Source organism: Serinus canaria, chromosome 15 (genome assembly GCF_022539315.1).
Source record: "Serinus canaria isolate serCan28SL12 chromosome 15, serCan2020, whole genome shotgun sequence".
Classification (NCBI taxonomy): domain Eukaryota; kingdom Metazoa; phylum Chordata; class Aves; order Passeriformes; family Fringillidae; genus Serinus; species Serinus canaria.
Window position 1 is genome coordinate 2,191,976 of NC_066329.1, and position 16,375 is coordinate 2,208,350.

Here is a 16,375-nt window from a genome sequence, read left to right on the forward strand (position 1 = left end):
CAGGACCAGCACAGGCAGGGTCCTCAGGGGGATTTCTGCAGTGGCATCCAGCCACGTCACACAGCAGGCCAGGCTGGCCTTGCAGCAGTGCTGGGCTCAGTTAGGAATAGGGTGAACAGATGTGGCACCACCACAACCCAGATGAGCTGCAGGACAAATGGGGGGGACCGGAAACACCACGAGGCTACAAAAAGTTGGAAATTCAGAGCATCTGGGACCACATGGGATCAGGCAGCCTTCCCACAGGCTGCTGTTGAGTTAGCTCAGCCCTTGCTCTGCCTCCCTTCTCCCCCCGCAGGTCGCTCGAGAATCTGCATTTACCGTTGCTGGGCAATCTGGCTCCTGAAACCACAACAGCGTCAGTGGGGATGGAGCCTCTGTGTCCAGGGCGCTGCAGCAGCTTCCAGCGCTGCCTGCAGGGAGGGACACGGCAGCACCATGTTCGCCACGGTGAGATTCGGAGGTAGGTGGGGGTAGCCAGGCACCTGGGCCACCCTCCCTGTCACCCCAGGAGGGGCAGGGAGGGACCCAGCACCTGGGGCTCAGCAATGCCCAGTGCTGAGGGAACAGGCAGGAGAGCTCTGCCAGGCACAGCGGCATCCTGCACCTCACTGCTTTTCAAAAAGGGAAATCTATTACCCCTACACTCCAAATCATGGAGGGAAGCCACTCCAGCAGAGCTGAGTTAAGCACAGGGAGGGAGGCTGGAGGTGAGGAGGAGCTCCCAGCCTCGCAGCTCTGGGAAAGCACCGGAGGGTACCCTGCTTATCTAGACACAACCAGAAGAGCCACGGGGCACAAGTGCCAGCTGCTAGCAGAGCTCCTCTGTTCTGGGCTGTGTGGGAAGGGTTCCCTGGCTCTCAGTGTCAGAGAGCAGGCATTTGTGAGGAGGAATGAGCAGCCCCTGTCCTGACCTTACCCAGCTGGCTGATAGCCTTGGCCTTACCCCAGAAGCCATCAGACACACACAGTCCTAAGCCTTTGCTCCCTCTGCTATTTGAAATGGATCCCCAGCTCTGACTACTGACGTGTGTCAGCCCTGGGGGATTTCTCAATTGTGACAAACTCGGTCAGAGTTCATGGCCAAAATATCCCCGGGTGACTCAGCCACAATCTCCAGCTCTTTCCCCTTGTGACTGGGACCAGCTCGTAGGAGGGCACTGGCAAGGATCAGAGCTCACTGCTTTTTCCAATTTATGCTTGGTGAAACAAAGTTGAAGGACAGAGACACTTCATCAATCAGAACCATTCTCCCCAAATGAAAGTGCTCATCTTCACCCCTTGCCCTGGGGCACCCTCAGCACCCAGTACCAGCAGCCATGGCTGTAATGCAGCTGCTCAAGGCCCTGCTGGTGCCATGTGGGGGTCCTGCCTTTGCAGGCCACAGTGGGCACCTCTGAGCCACCTGCTGTGCCCATGTGGTCCCTGGGTTTGGGGTGACCACGCTCCTATCTCAGGTCTCATTCCCTATTTGCAGCCAACTGCCAAGAGATGGTGAACCTGCTCTGCTGCGTCCAGACCCTCACAGGCCACCTGAAGTGGAAGTGTCAGTGCAGACCCGAAGGTAGGAGTGCTCTGGGCTGTGGTCACCAAGGGACTGCCACTCACCCACAGAGGGACAGGACAGGGTAACAAATGGGTCACATGGGAGTCACAGAACATCCCAAAACACAGGGAAAGGCACAGCAAACCTCCCACTCCCAGTTCTAAACAGATTCTGTTCTAAGTGTAACTTGCCAAGGAAAATGCCTCTAAACCCCTCAGGCTCCCGTTGGCCCCACAGGGGCAGCCTGGGCTTCCTTCACCACATCTCTCTCTCCAGACTGCATTGATCTCATGGATGAAAAGGGCATCCTGATGAACCTGAGCAAAGTGGAAGATCCTGCATCTGAATATGCCAGCAAACACCTGCAGGGAAGGCAGCGCTACATCCTCATCAGAGCTGTCCGTGAGTTCCTGTGCAGCCAGCCCCGCTCAGGGGCAGCTCTGGGGAGGGCTCTGCTCAGCAGCCACTTGGACACAGCCCAGAAGCTCTGAGGAGGGAGAAGCCAGCTTAGATGAACAGCTAGAGCTGAGCCTTTGTTTGTCCAAGGGCTGCTCCAGGGGAGAAGGAACTTTTCCAGGGCAGAAACACCTGCCCCAGTTACAAGCCTTGAGTTTACAACCAGGAGAGACTAATCCATTTCTCCCATTCTGCTGCCAGGAGAAGAAAACTCTGACACCATCTGCTATGAATCCTTGCTTGAGGACCTGGGGAAACACTACCCTGACCTCCCAGGTAAGAGCCAGGCACCCACCTCACCTCCCCAGAGGAGTCAGGGGTGCTGGCATGTCTCCTGTTCCCAGCTCAGCCCTTGTACAGCACCTGTGGGACTCTCCTCTGATCCCTGAGCTCCTTCAGGGATCCTATAGGCAGTGAGTGCATTCAGGCACCAAGGAAGGGGACAAGCAGGGCTGCTGTGAGACCTCACACCAGGCAGAGCCCTGCCCAGCTTGTCCCCCTGGCAAAGGGCTCATCTCCTTGGAACACATGGGGGGGAATCCCTCAAGTGTCTCTCCCAGGCTGTAGTCTCATAGGTTGGCAGTGCCTTGCTCAACGTGTAATGGGCAACTGACCAACAGAGCAGGAATACACAACTCTGGAGGGGCTTGGTCACTCCACAGATCGACTGCAGCAGCTCTCAGGAAAGACTCAAAGGACAGAGCAGAGGAAGAAGGGCTCCTTGCAGAGGGCTCAGCCTCACACCAGCACCCGAGCCAGGAGCAGGACCACCTTACAGAGCAAGAGGAGCTTGGAACACAAGAGCACCCATAAATGAGGAACAAACCCATCACCAGGCAGCACAGCCTCCACCAGGACCCCAACACCTGCCCAGGTTCTTACTCCAGCACAGTAGAGTCTCCATACTGAGCCCCTCTCCCTGGGATCCCCTGCCCCCCCAGAGCTTCATACATCCCAAACTGCACCCTGACAAACCCAGCATCACAGCCAGACACTGGCACCATCCTCCTGCTTCTCATGCTCCCCTGGCATGGCCTGCATCCCCAGGGACAAGAACCTGCACCTCCTTCCCACCCAGCTGCACTCCTGTCACTGCTGGGCCTGCTTCCCACTGTAGCACTCTGGAGTGGCCCTGCAGGGACTGCCCACTGCCATCTCCAGAGATAGCCACAACTGCAGAGGCAGCACTTTGCCAAGATGGCTCAAAGGCAGAACACACCTGCTGCAGGTGCTGCTGCTGGTTCTCCTTAACAGCTTCTCCACCCAGAGCAGCACACCAACAGTCTAATACACTTATTTCTTAAAGGGAGTTAAACAGCTTTGGAGTGGTTCCTCCTTGCTCTCACAGGATAGCTCAGCACATGGCACTTAGGCTTTTTATCTCTCTGATCTACTTTTTCCCTTGGCTGTCTCTAAGGAGAACACAAGACACCCCTGACAAGGCCAGGCACAGCTCAGGGTATCTCTACCAAGAACTTAAGACTGTGACATTTAGTAGAGGCAGGACTTTCAACACCAGCATCCAGTATCTGCTAAGAGCATTTACCACCTAGATTTGGATTTCCTCACAGCAAGATCCCAGCAAGGGGCTGAGAACTTGTCCTTCATTCAACAGTCACAGATCAAAAGGTTAAAAGACTCATTCTGGCATGAAAAATGAATCAAACACCTGAAAGTGTCCTGGCTTTACTGCTGTGCCACTAAAACTCCAGCTGAAACCTCAGAATTCCCTCTTAGACCAACGTGAGGAACAGGGTGTCCCTGCTGGAGGCCAGTCCATGGGCAGCAGTCACGAGGCTGTGCTGCCAAGGTGACTGGAAGAGCAAAGCAGCCCCAGACTTCACCTGATGCCAGTGACCTTGAGAGCATTGCATAACCTGCTAAAGCCTCAAAGTCAGATCAGCCAACTGCACCCAAGTCCCACAGCCAGACAGGTCACACTCAGCTCTGAGGGCAGGACAGGCACTCAGGAAGAGGATATCTACAGAAAAGTAACTTGTCACTGAAAATCCTGAGGGAGACGTGTTGGCTTGGCTCCCTGCAGCTTCTCCTCTGCCTGGAGAGCAGCCAGGGTCTGGATCCCCTTGTGCCAAGTCACACAGGCCCAGTCCTTGCTAGGCTGCACCCCCGTTTGCGGGAAGCACACACTCGTGCCTTGTCCTTTGGCTGACAGTGTTCATGCTTTGGTAGCTTGATTTTAGCATGAGAATTAAATAAAGAACATGCATAGGTGGTAGGTCCAAATAAATTCTTTTATTTCTCTGTAATAAATACAGTGCTATCTGAACACTGAAGAGCCTTGGGTCCAACCATTCCTTTCCTTCCCTACTAGTTCAAAAGTGAATTACCACTAGAATACTCCTGGCTGGTCAGTCTGCTCCCTCCAGCTCACTCCCTCTCTGTCCTGCCACTCCCTGGGGAGAGCAGGGCTCTACACCACGATCCTCTTCCCTACGAGGGGGCAAATTCTTCACAGCAGAGAAGAAACACCTACAGGGAGAAAGCAGAAGGTCAGCATTAGGAACATGTTCCAGCACCTGGAGTTAAAGCTCTCTCACCCAGTGTAACCAGATCATGACCTAACTACTGACAACAACTTGTACCAAATGCAGCAGGAATTATAGTCAGCCAGGGAGAGCAGCAGGCTGTCCATGGCAGCAAGAGTGGATCCTCTAAGAAGGTACCTACAGCCTCCCAGCCTTCACAGAGACATGGCCAAAATCGTTCCTCCTTCCCTTTCCAGCTACCTTCCTGCCTAAAGACGTAACTGCTTCCTACTAAAGCCCTAAAGGGCGCCAGATCCCCAAAAAACCGCTTCTGCAACCCTCTAAGCCTGGGAGGCGCTGTGCTGGCAGCAGCTCCCTGCGGCAGGGCCAGGGCACACTCACCATTGCTGTACTTGCACTGCTTCAGAGCCTCGTTGAAGCCCTCGCACAGGGTCAGGTCTCGCTGGTTGGTGGCGCATTCCAGGAACTGCTTCATCTCATAGTGGCACGGTCCGTACGGCGACTGCTGCAGCACGGCCCGGGGCTCCTGCGGCCACGGGCGCGGTCAGGCCGGCCGGGGGCAGCGGCGCCTATTCCAGCGCGCTCCCTCCCGTCCGTCCCTCCCTCCCGCCCGGCCCCGCTACCTTCTCCCGTCTCCCGCCGCCCCTTCCCGCCCAAGGACAGCCCAAGGGCACGGCCCGGCTCCGCTCGCACCTGGGCGGGCGCCGCCGCCTTGGCGGGCTCGGAGGAGCCGCCGCTGAAGACGCCGGTGATGGCGCTGCCCACGACGTGTCCCACGGCGGAACCCACGGCCACGCCGGCCGCCGTGCTCGCCATCTGCGCCATCAGCCCGGGCTGCGCCGGCTGCGCCGCGGGCGCCGGGGCCGCTGGGGCCGGGCTGCGGAGAGAAGGGAGTCATGAGAGGCGGCACAGGGCGGCGTGGCGTGCCCCGGTGTGCCGGGCCGGGCCGCGGTACCTGGCGGGCGCGTGGTGCGCGGCGGGACGGGACACGCTCCTGCTGCCGCGCGCCATGGCTGTGTGCGCGCCCCGCCCCGCGCCCGCCTTTAGCCGGCCCGCGCCGCCACGTGACACAACGCGCACGCGCAAACGGCGGCCAGAGCCAGGCCGCGCCCCACTGGGGGAAGGCGCTGCTCCCGTAAGGCGCATGCGCAGTAAGCACGAGGGAGCCCGCGCATCTCCCGCCCGCCCCCAGCAGAGGGCGCGCGAGACCCGTGCGGGCCCGGAGCGGGAACCGGTGACGGGATCGGTCACAGGATCGGTCAGGGATCAATAATGGAACCGGTCACGGCATTGATCACGGGATCAATAATGGAACCGGTGACGGGATCGGTCACAGGATCGGTCAGGGATCAATAATGAAACTGGTCACGGCATTGATCACGGGATCAGTAATGGAACCGGTGACGGGATCGGTCACAGGATCGGTCAGGGATCAATAATGGAACCGGTCACGGCATTGATCACGGGATCAATAATGGAACCGGTGACGGGATCGGTCAGGGATCAATCACGGGATCAATAATGGAACCGGTCACGGCATTGATCACGGGATCAGTAATGGAACCGGTGACGGGATCGGTCAGGGATCTATCACGGGATCAATAATGGAACCGGTCACGGCATTGATTGCGGGATCAATAATGGAACCGGTGACGGGATCGGTCATGGACCCGATCACGGGATCGATCATGGAACCGGTCACAGCATGTGGATGCCATGGGACAGAGAGAAACAGCAAGCATTTCTCACAGCAGCTTGTGAGAACTTTTAAGGAGCTGGAAAGATGTGATAACCTGTTGACTATATACAATTTGCAGGTGCTGTTTTTCAACTTTATTTTTCTGTTCCTCTCAAGGACAGTGTGTGAGAAAGATGTTTCTGTTAGTTAGCCAATAGAATAGAATCTATGGTACCACTCTATAAAAACCGCGAGGTTCTTTTGAATAAAGCCTTCTTTGCCTTTGCTACGATCCTGCCTCTCGCCTGCTCCTGCCCCGACCCCGGCGCAAGAGTGACAACGGCACTGATCACGGGATCGGTCATGGAACCAGTCAAGGGATCAATCACGGGATCAGTAATAGAACCGGTCACGTATCGATCACGGGATCAATCATGGAACCGGTGACGGGATCGGTCACCGACACCCCGAGACACGCAAACACCGAAACACCCACCGAGTGCAGGCGCTCAGCCAAGGCCCCCGTGCCCGGTGTCCCCCGCCAGCCCCGCGCGGTTTCTGAGCACCCCCAGCCGGTGACCCCAGCGCTGCCCTGGGTGCTGCCCCCGTGCCGGGGCTGGACAGCCCTTCAGGGTGGAAATCTGTCCCTGACGTCCAAGGCAAACATTCCCGGCACAGCTTGCGGCCGTTTCCTCTTGTGCCACCTGCGGGAGCAGAACGATCCCCCCGCTCCATGCTCAGGGAGCGCAGGGACGGCGGCCCCGGGACGGCGCTGCAGGGCAGGACACGGCAGAGCTCCCGGTGCCGGGCTCTGCGGAGGATCGGAGTGCTCCTGCCAGGTGTGGGCAGGCCGGCAGAGCGAGAAGGGGCTTGTAATGGGCAACGAACGCGGTCGCTGTGGAGGAGAGGCGGGTAATGAGGGAATGTGAGCGCTCCACAATTGGGGCAGGGAGGAGGGAGGGAAGGGAGGAATGATGTGGTCTCTGGATACAAACCACGAGATCAAGGAAGGCTGTGCAAGGCGTGGACATTGTTGGGCAGTAGGAATCCATGAAAAGATGATGATGAGCCCTCAAGTCATGAAGAGACAGGCTGGATGACGCCAGCTTTACCTCCAAACCAATTTCCTGACAATCATCTCTTCCCTGGCACCCCCACTTGTCTCCAGGGCCTCTGTGGGTCTCCTCAGTGTCTCCCTGGAATGGGCCTTGTTGCCACCTCTGTCTTTGGGTGTTCCTTTGCCCAATGGAGAGAAAGAAATTTCCGGAATTGAGAAGGATCCAGAAGATGTCCAGGAAAAAAAAAATCCCAGCCGTGTCCTCTCTAGGGCTGAGTTCGTACATTCAGCAAGTTGTGAAAAGCAGCTCTTTGGGCTGGTTCATTGACTGGCAGGAATTAGAGAGCTCAGGCTCTGCAGGGCTGGCAATTAGCTGCTGTGGAAGTGTTTTTGTAGAGTCAGATTTCCAGCACGAGGGGAAGAGAAAAAGCAAGCCGCCCCTCGGCGCGGGAGCCGGGCGGGCAGGGGGAGCTGCAGCTCCTGAGGAAGGAAAGGGTCGTTCTCAAACAAACACCACTGCGAGGGGAACACCCCCAAATCCTTCCCCCTGCAGTGCCAGGGCTCTCCTGCCCCGGGAGCTGTGCAGTGCTGCTCTCAGCTGGAGCAGCGGCATTTTACACCCAGCGTTTCCCTGCCTGTCTTCTCCCACCGACTGAGGAGCCGAGCAGCTGGAAAAGCTGGAATGGGACTGGAAAGCCCCCGCCTCAGCAGTACCTGCACTGTTCCCTTTTCCCAGGTCCTGGGGAAGTGTGGCTCCCTTCCTTGAATGGAGGAGTGTGGCCCCGTCCCGAGGAGCCATGAGAGCAAACAGAGGTGGGAGAGGCAGGACGGAGAAAGGGCAGGAGGGGAGATGAGGGTAGGTGAGCTCAGGGAGGGGCTGTGAGGAGCCCCAGCTCTGCAGCTGAGCTCGGCCGTGCTGCCGGCTGAGCCATCGGTGTGTGCGGCTGGGCTCCTGCCCCGCAGGCTCCTTCCCTGCCTGCTCGCTCCTGGCAGCTCCAGGGGCTCGGATGTGCTGCAGGGAGGAGAGGACGGACTCGCAGGGGCACAGGGAGTGCCAGAGCCCCTGCCGTAAGAAATCAACATTCATTAGTTCCAGCACGCTCAGAAGAACTTGCTGAAGGAGCCCAGGCTTCAAGCTGAGCGCGCCCCTCTCAGTCGCGTCTGGGGGACCCTTTGATTTGGTTAATGAGACACAAAGTTTTTCTATGCAGTGGGAGGCCGGCTCTGTGCTGAGGAGTGCAGCTAGCCCGGCTTTCCTAATGAGATAATTTGGTGTGGCTGGCGGCCAGGCTGTGTACACAGCTCCACCCGCGCTCCCCGCCGCAGAGGCCTCGCACGGCAGGCGCAGTTACGGTGTCAGGTCTCCCTGCCGAGGAGCCGTCCTCCCGCTGCAGGAGGGCCTCGTTTACATCGAAATACCCGCGCAACAATTTTCACTGTTTGACTGGCCAAACTTCCAAATTCGGCTATTTTTCACCCTAAATTTGATCTTTGATTCAGTGAAGTGGCTTCATTTTGCCTCTCTCTTTTCCCCCGCCCCGGATCTCTCCTTACACCCGTTCAGCTGTTAGGGCTTGCCTACACTTGAAGGTTGCCTCTGGATTTAGGGACACATAAATCTGAAAGTCAGTAACTAATTCTTGAATACATCTGGAAGGATTTACTCAAAATCAGTAATTTCTGAATAACTTGGTGCCCTGGCTCCCAGTTCACCCTCCTGTTAGCAGCAGGAGCAGGTAAGGCAAGGTTGGTGAAAGGCACGTCTGTGTTTTTTCAACTGCTTTCTCTCCATTGCTCTAAAAGGAACTTACAGCCTCCCCCTCCGGAGTCTGCCGCACTTAAATCCACTCTCTGTCACAGATGAAATGTGGTACAAAGGGATCTAGGAATTCCCCAAGCCTTTGGCTCTCAAGGGCTTGTTTCACAGGTAAGGAATGCAACGCCGGCCTCCCTGCCCGCGTCTCCCGCCTGTCTGCTCCTGCCGCGGGCACGGCTCGGGCTGGCAGTGCCAGGCTGCCCTCGCAGGGGCTGCTCAGGGCACGGGGATACCCCCGGTGTCCCGGTCCTGCGGGAGCCTGCCCTCGGTGCGGCACAGCCCGGCCGGTCCGTGCCGCCCGCGGGGAGCCGGCCGGGGCCGCCGCCGGAGCCTCCCGAGCTGCGGCTGGCTTGGAGAGCCCTCTGCAGAGCGTGCAGGGGCAGATCTGGGCACTGCTCCCGCTCTACCTGAGCTGCAGATATTGAGGTTTGCAGCAAACTGCTCGGCGTCATTGCTCGGGGATCTGGGCAAACTATTCAAAGCAGGAGAAAGCGTCTGATGGGTTCGCCAATGTTTTTGTTTGTGGACACCCCCCCAAAAGACAGAAGTGAACCCTCCAGTTCTTACTGAAGTGTTTGCTACTCAAAATTACTCCGTGAATCATTTGTGACTGAGTGTATGCAGTCAGTGGGTTTCTCATGTCCTCATTTTATTTTGTTCTTTGAGCTCTAGCTAGTCTTCATTTGCTTGTGCCGAGTGGCTGATTTCAGTCCCGGGTTCACACAGCAGAGCACTCGGGTCAGAAGGAAATATGCAAGAACTACCTTTTTGTCCTATACAGTTTTTAGCAAGTAGAGTTGCAGCCTACAAATAATAATTTAAAACAAACAAAAACCACCCAAACAAACAAAAAACAAAACCAAAAAAAAAAAAAAACAGGCAAGTTGCTGCCACTAAACAGAAGTCACAGATTTTTCATGAGCAAATGGCACATTTCCTACGGGCCTGCCTCACTGCTCCCCCAGGGATAACAAAGGAGCAGTGTCACAGGCAGGCGATGTTCCCTGGTGGCACTCAGCCCTGTGTCACCCCGGGTGCCACTCCCCACACCCCATCTTCCTGCCTGCATCCTTGCTCCGCTACTCTTTAGCCCAAGTACAATGCCCGAAAGCCGCAGTGTGTGACTGGAGGAGCTGCAGATGGCCCGGCGGGGCTGCAGGGGAGGGAGGCAGCGCCCAGAGCCCGTTTCAGCTTTCAAGTCCCGTGCTCCAGGATCTACATGCCATTTCTTGGATGTGGTTTGCCCCCAGGGCAATCTCAACAGCTGTGAAGTTTCAACAGATGAACGATGTAGTTTTCAATAAATTTCACCAAACAGAGGAAAGGATTTTAACTCGTTCATGCTAGCCCACTTTTGGTCTGAAGGATCTTCTGGACCCGAATCCATTCAGGTCAGGAGTGTTTCCTGTTTGAGCCCAGGCACAGCTGAGCTACACTGAGAGGTTTTCCCCATCAGAAGAGGCTTCTCCCAGCCATCCCCGTGGCTCCTGGGAGGTGCAAGCACACCCCTGCCTTTACCTGTGCCACTTGAACCCACTCTGGTGGAGGAAGGTACCAAATGTGGATGCCCTCAGCTCCTGGTGGGGAAAGGAAAGGCAGCAAAAGGACAATTTTCCAAATCTCCTTGTGGTAACTGCATCTTGGAAGTTCCATTTCCTTTGTGCTCTCTCATCCAGAAGTGGGGCTTGTGCTCCTGGAGTCATGTTCTCATCCCAGCTGAAGGCTGATGCCATTCATTGTAACTGAAAGAGGGGCTTTTGTGTTCCCAAATTCTTCAGTCAGAGAAGTCAAGAAATTCCAGAACATGTCAGGTGTCTCCTCAGATCACGAGGACAATTACTGTGAGTTCACCTGCTGTACACAGGACGAGACAGCAAGCCTGAGTCCTGAGGTGAAAAGCCAGCCCAGGGTTTTGGTGCATGTCTGGGGGGTCTGAGCAGTGGGGCTGTGCCCTTTGCTGCCTCTCCTGTGGCTGGGATCTGTCAGGAGTCCAGAGCAGAGAGCTCACACCCCTTGCAGGAGCTGTCAGTGCTGAGTGAGCCCTGGAGGGTCTCACACCTCCTCAGGCTCCCTGCTTCCCCTGGCCCTGCCTCACCTTCAGTGTCCAGGCCCAGGGCTGAGCATTTCCTCCTCACCCAAATGTCTGCCCAGAGGCCATTCCTTCAAGACAGACAGACAGACAGACAGACAGCAAACATCTCCAGGAGCTGCCCCAGTGGTTCCCCACAGCTCTGGAGGGCACTGATGGAGTTTCCCTGTAGTGAAACAACACCGGACCAGCTGCTGCTCGAGGATGGGTCTGTGTGTGAGGCAGGGTGCCCATGACCTTCAGGAAGCTCTTAGCACCAGCCCAGGAACAGCTACTGCTCTGAGCCAGAACGTGGCAGTGACTGCCTCCCCACCTCTCCCCCTTCCCAAGCAAAGACACAGCTCATGTGGCACCCAAGAGATCTTGTGGGTTCTGCAGCCTCCACACAGCAGTGCACAGACACCTGTGGTTTGGGGTCTTTTGTCCCAGCTCTCCAAAATGTTTCATGAGTTTTAGTCACCACATTGCTCTCTCTGTCCTACTGAGGCTAAGACAGAACTAAATATCAGAGCCCATTTCTCCTTCCTGAAAGAAGCCAGTGGTATCTCCTTTTCACATGGAAAGTCAATAACCCTGTAAATGCACAGGGCAGCCTGGTTGTGCACTCTGATTTCTCATGATTTCTGTTGAAATGCTTTCCTTTCAGTTGGCATCTCTGCCAGAGTCACCCATGGGCTCCTCCACAGGAACACTGCAAACATCCTCTGTAGGAGCAGCCTGACCTTTTGAAAAGGCAGTGACCTGAGCAAACCCCTCAGCTCTCTGGAAAGGCTGGGCACTGTGGGTGCTGTGCTGGATTCATTCCCAGCCTTGGGCAAGCTCTCCTGGTGCTCTTTTCAGATGGCTCTTCAGAGGAGTCTCTGGGTGCTCCCCTGGATCTGAGGCTGCCACAGGGAGTTTGTGACAATTCAGTCTCAGAGTCCAGAAATTGCAGCTCAAGAGAAAGTGGGGAAACACTTTGGGAACTGATCTCTGCCACTGTCCCCACCAATTTATTCCAGTGACATTTGCCAGTGGCAGTGCAGAGTGTGTCACACAGAGCATCCAGGGCAGTGTGGAATGGCAGGAGATGGCATCACTGCTGTGCACAGTTACTGCTGCAGAGGCACTTTGCATCCCAGAGGGAGCCAGGAGTGTGCTCACACCAACAAAATCCACATTTCTGTGCTCTCTCTTCATGGGCATCTCCTCTGGGCTGAATTTTCTTGCTCTCCTGTCTTTTTTCCCCCGTGTCTGGCTGGTTCTGCTCACCCAGCACCAAGCAGCCCATGAGTGCAGCTCCCATCCCGCCGAGGTGTGGGGAGCCCTCTCCTCGCTGCTGCTGGCCCTGCCTCGCCGAGCCAGCCTGCACATCCCGGGGACAGACACCTCTCCCCTCCACGGCGAGCCTGCCCCAGGGCACGATGCCAGAGCAACGTGGAGGGGCAGGAGGGTCCCAGCGCTGTGCCGAGAGGAGCTGGGGGAGCGGGACTGCTCCAGGGAAGGGAGTTCAGAGCTGAGGAGGGGGGAGAGGGAGCTGAGGGGCTTGGCTGCTCCGAGCAGAAACGTGCGTGAAGAAAAGCCTCGACCCAACCCTGAATTCCACAGCTCGACTCCAGGGACAGGGAGAGGGAGAGGACAGGACGGGACAATTCCAGCAGCCCTGCGACTTGTTCATAAAAGCCTCATCTCCCCAGCCCTGCCTGCCTCCTCCCCCATCGCCTCCACAGCTCACGTTGGGTTTTATTAACGCAGTTCCCCTCGGGCTAGAAGGAATCACGTCCCAGGAGACATTCCAGTCTCAGAGCAGCTTCGGAGGGGATCAGAGGGAGCCAAGGGTGGGGGGCGTTTCACCGGGCCGTTCCATTCGCGGGGAGCTGGCAGGTCGGGAGCGCTGCAAGACGGCACTAGCAGGCTCCTTATCAGAGCCCGAGCAGCCGCGGGATGCAGCTGATCTCTGCCCGGCCCTGTGCTCCAGCCCCTCGTGCTGTGCCCTGCTCTGTGTCCCAGCCCCTCGTGCTGTGCCCAGGGCTCTGTGTCCCAGCCCCTCGTGCTGTGCCCTGCTCTGTGTCCCAGCCCCTCGTGCTGTGCCCGGCTCTGTGTCCCAGCCCCTCGTGCTGTGCCCAGCTCTGTGTCCCAGCCCCTTGTGCTGTGCCCAGGGCTCTGTGTCCCAGCCCCTTGTGCTGTGCCCAGCTCTGTGTCCCAGCCCCTCGTGCTGTGCCCAGGGCTCTGTGTCCCAGCCCCTCGTGCTGTGCCCAGGGCTCTGTGTCCCAGCCCCTTGTGCTGTGCCCGGCTCTGTGTCCCAGCCCCTTGTGCTGTGCCCAGGGCTCTGTGTCCCAGCCCCTCGTGCTGTGCCCAGCTCTGTGTCCCAGCCCCTCGTGCTGTGCCCGCTGGCTGCCAGCTCCTCGCCGGGCTCTGCCGGGGGCCGGTGCCCGGGGCGGGCAGGGGGCTCTGGGCAGGCAGTGTGGCCCGTGGCTCACCGAGCACGCTGTTGGTGACTCGCAGCCACAAGGGCTCGGCCCAGGGCCAGCCCCGACCCCGAGCGCCGCCCGCTCCTCACCGGCTCCTCGCCACTGCGGCCCCTGCAGCAGCCCGAGCAGCGATTCCCCTCGCCAGGAATGGGAGCTGGCTCCCCGGCGTCTGGCTCCCCAGGTGAATTGCGGTGTGCCCTGAGCCTACGCCAGGAAAATGCCAGCAGATGAAACTGCATCTCAGGCCAAGAGACACGAAGATGGATGTGTTTTCCTCGCCCGGCTTATCTCGCAGGCAGCTCTTCCCAGCAGAGCCCGGCTGTGTTTGTGTGCGCTCGGCTCCTGGCACGGGGCAGGGATGATCAGACACAAACACTGCGGTGGGTGAGCTCCCCGAGCTCGGCCCTGCCCTGCCCGCGCCGCGGCACCGAGCCGCTCCTGGGGCAAAGCCGGGGCTGGGGCTGGGGCTGGCCCAGGGCTGAGACCAGAGCTGAGCCCGGGGCTGGGGCCAGGGCTGAGACCAGAGCTGAGCCCAGGCTGGGGCTGGGGCTGGCCTAGGGGATGAGTCCAGAGCTGAGCCCAGGGTTGGGGCTGGGTCCAGGAGCTGAATCCAGGGCTGAGCCCAGGACGATGTCTGGGGCTGCTGCAGAAGGGAGAGGAAGAGCTGGAGGACCCCGCAGCTGCTTGGCCACCATGTGAGCTGCAGTGTGAGCTGCCCTGCAGTGTGAGCTGCACAGGGGACAGGCTGTGGCTGTCTCAGTGCTCTCCCAAGGACCCCTTCCAGGCCTGGAGCCCTGAGGAGTGCAGTGCACCTCTGAAGGTGAGCAGCAGCACGCTCCTGCCACCATGTCCCTTGTTCCGAGGTCAGGGGGGCGGCAGTGCCTGCCCAGCAGCCCTGCAGGCAGTCACAGCCCTGCCCCACACCTGCCCCTTGGTTTCATAAGGGCACTGCATCAAGCTGATCCCAAACTCATCTGACTCTGCTCTGCTGGGTTCAACCCAGAATTAAGGTCAAAGAAAGGGGAGGGCAAAAGAAAATAGATGTAAAATAAGTAGTAGGGAATCAAGCAAGGCTTTCTTCATAGTGAGACTGACCTAGTTAAGTTGAAGTCCGGAAAACTTTGGTGTTTTCGAGGTTCACTGTTTGGACCCAGGACAGCCTGCACAATTCCAGCATTTCCATTTGAAAGATTTTTAAAAAACCCAAAAGAGATTTGAAGCAATGCATTTTGCTGACCAAAATACACTTTATTTTACTTATTACTTTAGCTTTACATTTGTGAGTCCAGGCCCAAAGGCCAAGTTCCCACTTCACAACCTCTTCTTGCCCACTCCCCATGCCCATGTCTCAGGCTGCCAGCAGAGGAGGAGAACCGGGTTATTCAAAAAGTACTGCCCATCAATCATGTTGACATGGGCAGTTCACTGCACATGACCCCCAGCCTTGTTTGCACCCACCACCACCTGTACAAACACCCACTTTGGCTGCCCAGGAGAAAAACAAGGTGCCAGGGCCAGAGAAAAGGGGAACCCCAAAAGCAAGAGTGGAGAAAAGAGATTGCCTGATGGGCACATGTCCTCATTTGTCACCCACTGAGCAGTGATGCTGGAGACATCAATTCATGAGGTTATCTCCTACAGAGAGAGCAGGAAAGACATCAGAGAAATCAAAGGATTTTGGCTCCTGTAGCCTCTTCCAGCTGCTCAGGGAAATGCCCAGGGGGTGTAAAGCTCCACGATGACTTTGCAGGGGACCTCAAGCCAGGTCCCCAGGCACACAGAATACAGCTGTGAAAGTCACACCAGGGAGGTGACAGGAAACAAAGGACTTTAGACAGACAGGCTTAATCCATTTAAATTCAGTTTCTCTCTCAGTTCCCTCCCCTTTCCCCTTGGCTCTCATCAGAAGCTCTTCCCCCACCTCCCCTCAGCCCCAAGTGCCTCACAGCAGTATCACACCCAAGTGGCCCACGGGCTGAGGGAGTTATTCCACCTCTTTGCTGCTCGCAAAGAATCAAACCTGCTGTTCTCTTCCTCTGGCACAGCCCCTTTCCCCCTAACACCTGCTGGGTGTAGAGTGAGGCTATCCCCAGCTGCTGGTTCCTGCTGAGACTCACATTACGATGCTGCTTTGCCTGCCCAGGTGTTCACAAGGCTCTCCTTGTTGGGAAGCCCCAGGGGAGTGGGAGAAGAGCTAATGCTTGTGGTCAGAAGGACTTAGGAAACTCCTGACAGCTCTGCCACTTGCTAGGGCTGGAAGGCCCTGAACAGGTGCTGAGCAAGAAGAGCTCCATGTAGAGATGCTAAATCAGCAACATCAGGGACCATCGGGACCTGTCAGCCATGAGAACTTCCACCGAGCTCCTGCAGCCAGCCTGAGAAGCCCAAGTTTGGCTCCATCCTGGCAGGAGCTGCAGAAAGCAAGCAGACAGTGAGATGTCAGAGTGGGAGATGTCAGAGTGGGAGATGTCAGACTGTCAGTGCTCTGGGCTGGGGTGGGAGCCCTGTGCTCATCTGGCAGCAGCCTCTGTGCATCCATGGGGCTGCATGGACAGGACAGACAGTGGCTGAGAGAGCTCCCAGCTCAGGAAGACAACAAGAAGGAATTCTGCAGGCTGTACACGGGGCACGGGAGTCCCCAGAACACCCAGCAGCCATTTTCCTGCTGCTAAACATCTACTGGCTTGGCTGGGGAATATCTGTGATCCCAAACACAACATGCACTCTCTTTTGTGTTAAGTGCCTTGGCAGGAGCCAGCAGTTCTCACACAGAGTT

General features: G+C 57.3%; 2 protein-coding genes across 2 annotated transcripts; one reads left to right on the forward strand and one right to left on the reverse strand.

Annotated features, from left to right (window-relative positions):
* Positions 1 to 438: 438 nt before the first annotated feature.
* On the forward strand, positions 439 to 3,355 carry C15H22orf15 (chromosome 15 C22orf15 homolog). The gene is made up of 5 exons (XM_050980730.1): positions 439 to 463; positions 1,478 to 1,564; positions 1,784 to 1,948; positions 2,204 to 2,278; positions 3,351 to 3,355. Exons 1-5 carry the CDS (start codon positions 439 to 441, stop codon positions 3,353 to 3,355), a joined length of 357 nt encoding a protein of 118 aa, XP_050836687.1.
* Positions 3,356 to 4,235: 880 nt separating this feature from the next.
* Positions 4,236 to 5,559, reverse strand: CHCHD10 (coiled-coil-helix-coiled-coil-helix domain containing 10). Its single transcript, XM_050980479.1, has 4 exons — positions 5,465 to 5,559; positions 5,203 to 5,386; positions 4,891 to 5,035; positions 4,236 to 4,492 (listed from the first exon to the last, which is right to left on the reverse strand). Exons 1-4 carry the CDS (start codon positions 5,518 to 5,520, stop codon positions 4,473 to 4,475), a joined length of 405 nt encoding a protein of 134 aa, XP_050836436.1. The 5' UTR covers positions 5,521 to 5,559; the 3' UTR covers positions 4,236 to 4,472.
* Between the last annotated feature and the right edge of the window lie 10,816 nt (positions 5,560 to 16,375).

Bases quoted from the DNA above. Each gene is read 5' to 3' on its own strand.
- C15H22orf15 (XM_050980730.1), top strand. From the start codon at position 439: ATGTTCGCCACGGTGAGATTCGGAG. The intron at 1,565-1,783 runs GTAGGAGTGCTC...TTGGCCCCACAG, and splicing joins GTGTCAGTGCAGACCCGAAG to GGGCAGCCTGGGCTTCCTTC. The intron at 1,949-2,203 runs GTGAGTTCCTGT...TTCTGCTGCCAG, and splicing joins CATCCTCATCAGAGCTGTCC to GAGAAGAAAACTCTGACACC.
- CHCHD10 (XM_050980479.1), bottom strand. From the start codon at position 5,520: ATGGCGCGCGGCAGCAGGAGCGTGTCCCGTCCCGCCGCGCACCACGCG. The intron at 5,036-5,202 runs GTGCGAGCGGAG...CCGTGGCCGCAG, and splicing joins AGGCGGCGGCGCCCGCCCAG to GAGCCCCGGGCCGTGCTGCA. The intron at 4,493-4,890 runs GTGAGTGTGCCC...TTCTCCCTGTAG, and splicing joins GCAGTGCAAGTACAGCAATG to GTGTTTCTTCTCTGCTGTGA.